This window comes from Mustela putorius, unplaced genomic scaffold (genome assembly GCF_011764305.1).
Source record: "Mustela putorius furo isolate JIRA1106 unplaced genomic scaffold, ASM1176430v1.1 tig00000139_pilon_pilon_pilon, whole genome shotgun sequence".
Lineage (NCBI taxonomy): Eukaryota > Metazoa > Chordata > Mammalia > Carnivora > Mustelidae > Mustela > Mustela putorius.
The window spans coordinates 9,335,320-9,343,893 of record NW_025421293.1 but is presented as its reverse complement, the minus strand read 5'-3'; the positions used below and the strand labels follow the sequence as shown (position 1 = coordinate 9,343,893).

Sequence of the window (8,574 nt, the reverse complement as noted above, 5' to 3'; positions counted from 1 at the left end):
ACGGGTTATTTTACCAAGGCTTTGACTGGGATGTCATATTTGAAAAGACTCAGATATGACCAGACAGTTTAAAGGAACTAAGGTTGACTTTATGAAACCTGGAGCCATAAAGCCCCTTGGGACTGTTGGCCTGATACCTTGCTTACAGAGTTCCCAGCAGCCCCACCAGGTGAGTAAAGAATGTCACTCCTTGGTAGGTGCAGTCTCGGGAAGAGGAATTCGCCCAAAGGTATTGCAGGCATGCCTCATGGCAAGTACAGGGCTTGGCTTCTGGCCCGGAGAGGCTACTAAAAGTTCAACCTAGAGATTCCTTATACAAAGTTCCAGCAAAGCAGATTCTAAAAGATCTATTGATCACAGTCACTGTTCTTGCTGAGCTTATGTAAATAATTAGGCCAAGTTTGTTAAAACTGGACTTGTTTCACAAGTGAATTAGTCCTGATTTGGCTATCTCTGGAAATGAGGGTTATTTTAGAGAGAAAAATTGTTTTAGTAACACACCTTTATGGATGTTAAATTCTAGATTTGATTGTCTTTAAATGTTTGTTTATCTAAGCTAAACAATTTGAGGTAAACTTCAGAGAAGTTGCACAATAGCTTCTTTAGTCGATCTTATTATTTTGTGGGGATATTAGCAGACCCCACAGCACATGATTAAACAACTGGAAAATGGGATTGATTCCCCTACAATTGTATAACTTAACTAACACCTTATGTGTGGCTGGGATAATGAAATTGCCTAAAAACCACCATACCACACTCCATAGGATTAACTATGGACTTGTGGAGATAATGGATGACCCCTCTTTCTTTTATGAGTGGATTGGATGATGCATGGGGGACTCCCCTTATCTCTTGACAAGTTTTCTCACTTGCCAGTGATCCTCTGTAATCAGGATATTGTTAAGGCTGGACCACTCAAAGGTCTTCTTATTGGTTTCATCCCTTAGTCATATTTATCCTAGAGGCCACCTCTGTTGAGGTGCAATTGCAAATAGATGCTTTAGCTAAGCATGGAACAGCCCTCCTATAAAAGAGCCTCAAAGCTCACTATGGGACAGTCCTTGACTGTAATGATGTCACATCAGGTCCAGATTTGTCTTAGAAGGCAAAGGCCACCAATGGATGATGGAGGCCAACTTATTAAATACTGGGCTACATTAACAGATATGCCAGAAATAAAACTTGTCAAACTTTAAACCTAGTTACCTGTATGCCTGAACCTGACCACTGTACTTCTTTCTCTATAGAGCAAAAATGTTCTTTGTATTTTATTTGATCTTGCTCATTCTATATGGCCAGATTTAAGATACCCCTGTTAAAAATATGAATGACAGTTGGTTTTCTGATGACAGTAGTTTTCATAGAAAAAAATAAGAAAAGCTAGGTGTGCCATAGTGCTCACTAGCACTTTGCAATTGCCGAAGTCTAAGAATTAACATTTATACTGACTCCAAATATGCTTTCCTGGTACTACATGCCCATGGAGCTATTTGGAAGGAAAGGGGATTGCTATCAAGTCATAACTCCCCAATCAAATATGGGCCTAAGTTACAAAACCCTCCTTATCGCTATTCTAAGGATGGCATATATCAAATCTGGGATACGTATCTGTGGCTTACACCCACGATTGGACAGCTCAGTCAGAAGGCAGTTTTATGCTGGGAACAAAGGAATCATACGAGTGGTACTTGGGCAAATAACACACGATATCTGGGATGGCTATCACTAGAAGTGTGTTCCCAACTTATAGTACTCCAGGCTACTGACTGGTTTGCTACTGACTGGGCAAGGCGACCTGGCATTAGATGGCCAGCTCCAAACGGAACCCACTGGATATGTGGAACCAACCTGTGGCCCTGGCTTCCTCCAGGGTAGATAGGTCGCTGTACTTTAGGATTTGCCTGGATCCATGGGCGCATTACTAAAACCATTACAACTCCAGCTAATCTCCCCAACTTGAAACAAAGATGGACACGATCTGTTTTTAAATGGTATGATCACTTAGCATCCATTTTTGTTCCATCTGCGGGACTAGAGGATGTCATGTGGCATGTAGAAGCCCTTAATAAATATACTACAAAGGCACTCAATGATCCACTAAATGGCATCTCCCTGCTTAATACCAAAGTGTCACAGATACGCAAGGCAGTCCTACAAAATAGGATGGCCTTAGATGTCCTGACAGCAGCCCAGGGTGGCACATGTGCAATCATCAAAACAGAATGTTGCGTGTACATCCCAGACTATCGCAAAAATGTCACAGGAATAATAAAGGATATGAACACCCAGATTAAGGCCCTACAAGATCCCTCTCTCTCTTTTAGTGATTGGTTAAGTTCCTGGTTTGAAGGAGGACTATGGCCGAATCTCCTTTTCGGGATTCTTATTCTTATCACCTCATTAACCTTAATATGTTGCTTTGTTCAATGTTTCTCTACTTGGTGCCGAGACTCCATTGCTGCAATGACTACACCACAGCAGACAATCCTTGTCGCGCGCGAGGACGCCTCTTCACTGTCAGCGCTGGATTCAGCTGCCTCCACCTTTCATAACTCCCCTATACGTTCCTACCCTGATCAATATTGACCCGAGCAGGTAGGGACAGCTCTACGCCCCTATTCAGCACGAAGAAGTTATAGAAGATGAGACCTTCCACCTTCAACCCCCTTAAAGATTTCAGGGTCAAGATTGTTCAGGGGGGGTCTGACCGACCTTCAGCCGGGCCGGTACCACCATGTTCTCTCGGGCGGGCGTCGCTGTGCTCTCGGGCTGGGCAGTGCAGCCGCAATGGATCCAAGTTCGAAATATGGCAACTTTAAAAGATATTACCAGACGACTAAAGTCGATCAAAAACATCCAGAAAATCACCAAGTCTATGAAAATGGTAGCAGCAGCAAAATATGCCCGAGCTGAGAGGGAGCTGAAACCAGCTCGAGTGTACGGGATAGGATCTTTGGCTCTGTATGAAAAAGCTGATATTAAGGTGCCTGAAGACAAGAAGAAGCACCTGCTTATCGGTGTGTCCTCAGATCGAGGGCTCTGTGGTGCTATTCATTCCTCGGTTGCTAAACAGATGAAAAATGAGGTGGCCACGCTCACAGCAGCCGGGAAGGAAGTCATGCTTGTTGGAATTGGTGATAAAATCAGGGGTATACTTCATAGGACTCACTCGGACCAGTTTCTGGTGTCCTTCAAAGAAGTGGGAAGAAAACCTCCTACTTTTGGAGATGCATCCGTCATTGCCCTTGAACTGCTAAATTCTGGATATGAATTTGACGAAGGGTCTATCATCTTTAATCGGTTCAGGTCTGTCATCTCGTACAAGACAGAAGAAAAACCTATCTTTTCCCTTGAAACCGTTGCAAGTGCTGAGAGCATGAGCATCTATGATGATGTCGATGCTGACGTGCTGCAGAATTACCAAGAATACAATTTGGCCAACATCATCTACTATTCGCTAAAGGAGTCCACCACGAGTGAGCAAAGTGCCAGGATGACGGCTATGGACAACGCCAGCAAGAATGCTTCCGAGATGATTGACAAACTGACTTTGACGTTCAATCGCACCCGCCAGGCTGTCATCACGAAGGAGTTGATTGAAATCATCTCTGGTGCAGCAGCTCTGGATTAATGAAAACCAAGTTTCATCCTCAGACAAGAGGTAAAGAAGAATAATTCAGCCAGCTGATTTTATTTTTAGCTTACTGCTGTCCTTGTCAGAAGAAATTGTTGGTCCATTGTTTAACCAACAACGACAGCAAGATGTTTGTAAATTATCTTACAATAAACAACTTACCATAAAAAAAAAAAAAAGATTGTTCAGGGGGAAATAAAGGAGCAGGAGGCTGGCTGAGGAGAAAGCAAAAGCTGGCCCCTTGCACCCCACTTAGTGCAAGAACAGGACGAATGGATATAAGATTCTATCCATGATAAAGAAAAAGGGGGGAATGAAAGACCCCTCCCCTAGAAGATAGATAGGATAACTAACCGCTTGTTTCCTTTTCTGTGAACCGCTGGCTTTTAGGCGTAAATTAGGTTATTAATTGCTCTTTTGCCCTTCTGTAACCACTTGGCTTATAGAAATAATAGAGACGCCATGATGGCGTTCCTACCTTCCCCCTTCTTGTTCCCCTTTCCCGCCTCTCTCCTCCCTCCCGCGCGCGGGCCCTCAGAACCAATCAGCTTGTTCCCCCTTCCCGCCTCTCTCTTCCCGCGCGTGGGTCCTTAGAGCCAATCAGCAAACTCCACGTATGCCTTTTTCAAAAGTTCTAACTGTCAACCAATCAGTTGCGCCCCACCCAAAACTTGTTTGTACCTGTTTATAAAAACCCGGCGCCACCACAGCCGGGTGTGCTCAGCTAGCAGGAGCTGCTGACCACCCGCAGGCGAGCGCTGACCACCCGCAGGCGCCTGCGTAACAATAAAGAACCTCTTGCTGATTGCATCCAGTGGTAGTGTTGGATTCTTGGGTAAGGGGATCCGCGGGTCTTTCAATATGTTCTAAGGAAATTAAAAAATTCTGGAATTTAGAGAAAAAGATGTTAAGGTGTTTGTACTACAGGGGATAAAATGGAAGCACTTGCTCCTCTCAAGATAATAACAACTAATAACAGCTAATATTTGTTAGATGCTTTTTTAAAAAGTAATTTCTAGGCCCAACGTGGGGTTTGAACTCATGACTTCTTTTTTTTTTTTTTTTTAAAGATTTTATTTATTTATTTGACAGAGAGAGATCACAAGTAGGTAGAGAGGCAGGCAGAGAGAGAGAGGAGGAGGAAACAGGCTCCCTGCCGAGCAGAGAGCCCGATGCGGGACTCGATCCCAGGACCCTGAGATCATGACCTGAGCCGAAGGCAGCGGCTTAACCCACTGAGCCACCCAGGCGCCCGAACTCATGACTTCTTGATCTTCAAGATCAAGAGTCACCTGCTTTACAGACTGAGCCAATCAAGTACCTCTAAATGCTCCCTGTTCTATTTAGTTTTCACAATAATCCATAAATTAGACATAATTATTATGCCCATTTCACAGATAAAACTGTAACTCGAAAAGGCTAAATCATTCATCCAGGGGCACACACCAGTTGGTTTTGGAACTGGGATTTAAACCATGGAATCAGACTTAGCAACTAAGAGCTTAACCATTATTGTACATCTGTCTCTGAAAGACTAACAGCACTTTACTGAGAAGGCAGAGGGGTAGGGTAAATACTCCTACAGAAATCATGGCCTTGGTTGGGACCCAGTTGGAGGAAGAAAATGGTTAGCTGGGGAAAGTTTGAGTATACCAAGCAAAAAGAGTAAATGCGAGAACTGCTGACAAAAATCACCAGCTCAAACTTCACATGGGAGAAGAAAGTCAGGCTCAAATTCAACCCCTAGGATACAGTATATGAACTTGATTTAGCAAAGCTGATCCAAGGGTTTGGCGTTTCAACAAAATTAGAGGTTGAAAGGCAGTGCAGAAAGACTTCTTCAGGCTCAAGGCCATACGTCATTCCCAACCTGCTTGCGTACCTACATGACTCAACAGTTAATATAAACAGATATGATGACCTCAGTTCTCATTAAGGGGAGAATTCTGTCACCATATATATATATATATAGTGCTCATTGGGGTGGCTGGGTGCCTCAGTGGGTTGAGCCTCTGCCTTCGGATCAGGCCATGATCCCAGGGTCCTGGGATCAAGCACCTTATCGGGCTCTGTGCTTGGCAGGGAGCTTGCGTTCCGCCCAGCCCCACCGGCCAGCCTGCCTCTCTGCCTACTCGTGATCTCTCTCTGTCAAATAAATGAATAAAATCTTTTAAAATAAATAAATAAATAAATAAATAGTGCTCAGATAAACAAGATGAGTCAAACACAATCCATCAAAACAAGTGTTTTATATAAAGAGTGGGCCCTGAAAGATCTGTTGATATTCAAAGATGACTAAACTGAATTCTATTTATGCTCGACTAGGGGTTTGGACCAGCCCTCCCATGAAGAACAACTAGAGAAACTACATAAAATAAAACACACACACGTTTGAAGGCATCAGAGAGGTACCCAGGCAATGAAAATTTGCAGAGGATCAGGGCGAGGCAAAAGAGGGGAGCTCTACATTTAGTCCACTCTTCTAAGATGATTGCTGATTACAAAACAAGTGGTAGTTAAGAGGTTGAAACACTGAAAAGAGCTACCAGCAACCTCTTGGAGTAGGGGGACAACAGAGTCCAAGGTCCACCGTGGAGGAGGAGCCCTGATGAACACCGCATGTTTCCACTAGGAGCACTGAGGGGCTGGAACATAACTGGGTCAACTGAAAATAGGCCAGACCTCTCCAGGATGGATGTCCAGCTTAAACCCTGATGGCCTATTTCTCATTACCTTATTTTTATTACTTCATTTTATTTTATTTTTTTAAAAGATTTTGTTTATTTATTTGACAGAAATCACAAGTAGGCAGAGAGGCAGGCAGAGAGAGAGAGAGAGAGAGAGAAGCATATTCCCTGCTGAGCAGAAAGTCCGACGTGGGGCTTGATCCCAGAACCCCGGGATCATGATCTGAGCCGAAGGCAGAGGCTTTAACCCGCTGAGCCACCCAGGCACCCTATTACTTCATTTTAAATTTCTGATTTATTGACTATCACTGGGTATGGTGTCTTCAGTGATAAATTCATTTTCCACATAGTTCTTTTTTTCCCCCATATATAATTTCACTTACTGCTTCTTAAAACAGTTTCCAGAATTTATTTAACTTACTTCAAGTATTATTTGCTCTTTTATTTTTGAATTGATTACGTTTCATTACTTTCTTTCTCTTGAGTCCTTAAAATTTTTGTTTTGTTTCCCAAAATGTAAAATATTTAGTCAGTTCATTTTTTTTCGCTTTCTTTTCTAATAATGAAAATATTTGGGGTTATTAGGTGGCTCAGTTAGTTAGGTGTCTGCCTTGAGCTCAGGTCATGATCCCAGGGTCTTGGGATTGAACCCAGTCGAGCTCTCTGCTCAGTGGAGAGCCTGCTTCTCCCTCCCCTGCTCCCCCTGCTTGTGCTCTCTGTCAAATACGTAAAATCTTAATAATAATAACAATAATGAAAATATTTAAAGTGATATTACTTTTGCCTGAACATTTCTTTGGCCTTTTCTTCATGCATGTTGATATGGTAGTGTCATATTTTAAAATTATCAATTAGAAATAATACATTTCTATAATCTATTCATTTTATGAGGAAAATGACCAAAAAGAAGTCTGAATCCAGAGTATGTAAACACTGAAACTTATTTTAACAACATAAACAATGCTATACTCTAAATGTTGAGTCAAGTTAATAATAAAAATTTTGAACACTTCCTTTAAAATTATAATTTGCTTGGTCTAATAATGCCAATAAGTGAAAAGAAGGGAAATGTATAGGTCTATTTTTTGGTTATAAGTCAATGAAATTTGTAATTAACATGTCAGCTTATACCCAGAGAAATTAGACCTCAATTACTGAGACATTTAAAGTTACCATTTTAGAGACGCCTGGGTGGCTCAGTTGGTTGAGCGGCTTCCTTCGGCTCAGGTCATGATCCCACCGTCCTGGGATCGAGTCCCACATCGGGCTCCTTGCTCCACGGGGAGCCTGCTTCTCCCTCTGACTCTGCCTGCCACTCTGTCTGCCTGTGCTCACTCTCTCTCTCTCTCTGACAAAATAATAAAATATTTAAAAACATAATAATAAAGTTACCATTTTAGTAATAATTGAGAAAACATGAATAAAAATAATGACAATTCTTAAGTATGCTCCATTATTGTCTGCGGTCTTTCGTTGAAACCCATTCTGACACACCTGTGTACTGGCACAGACGTGATGACTACAGACTAGAGGCATGTGGCCAACAACAAATATAAGGCACTTCTGGATAACAGATATACGAAAATGTAAAAAAACTGATTCTAAAAAATTTGTATCAGGGGTAACAGCAAAGTCAGCTTTTCGTGATAATACTGTGACAAGCACTCCGGGTTTCTGAGTAGCTGATAAACTCTGTGTTCCCTACCTGGGATTTTCAGATTCAAGCTGAGAAGTGCCTTTAGTCATAGTATTAAGTATCTTTGTAAGCCTTTATGAATAGTAGTATTATGGGTATCTGCACAGCACAGGACAGAAAGCAGTGTTGTTAATTCAGTCATCCTTACTAGAATTTTGCAGTTTAGCTGGTATGTGTATTTTATTATTTCATTTCTCTAATTAACAAAAAATTCCGTAGGCTTTGTGCTCATCTTGGAGCCCAGTGCTGAGCTTGAACTCAGTACCCTGAGATCAAGACCCGGGCTGAGAACCAGACGCTCAACCAACTGAGCGACCCCGGTGCCCCCAAGCAGGGTTTTATAAATTGTGCTGAGTTTATGTCTTATTCCAGGGCAGAGGGAAGTCGCTGAAGGGTTCTGAGGAGAGTGACATGAACACTTTAATTTTTAGGGGCGCCTGGGTGGCTCAGTGGGTTAAGCCTTTGCCTTCAGCTCTGGTCATGATCTCAGGGTCCTGGGATCCAGCCCCTCTTTGGGCTCCATGCTCAGTGCGGATCCTGCTTTCCCCTCTCTC

The 8,574-nt window shown here is 42.6% G+C and overlaps 1 protein-coding gene across 2 annotated transcripts; it reads left to right on the top strand.

Annotated features, from left to right (window-relative positions):
- The first annotated feature begins 2,710 nt into the window (after positions 1 to 2,710).
- On the top strand, positions 2,711 to 3,769 carry LOC123386981 (ATP synthase subunit gamma, mitochondrial). Of its 2 annotated transcripts, XM_045075090.1 has the most exons (2): positions 2,711 to 3,627; positions 3,665 to 3,766. In XM_045075090.1, exons 1-2 carry the CDS (start codon positions 2,738 to 2,740, stop codon positions 3,666 to 3,668), a joined length of 894 nt encoding a protein of 297 aa, XP_044931025.1. In that variant the 5' UTR covers positions 2,711 to 2,737; the 3' UTR covers positions 3,669 to 3,766. The 2 variants fall into 2 exon arrangements, with proteins under 2 accessions (XP_044931025.1, XP_044931024.1); XM_045075089.1 differs by having other exon boundaries at positions 2,711 to 3,769.
- Positions 3,770 to 8,574: the final 4,805 nt, after the last annotated feature.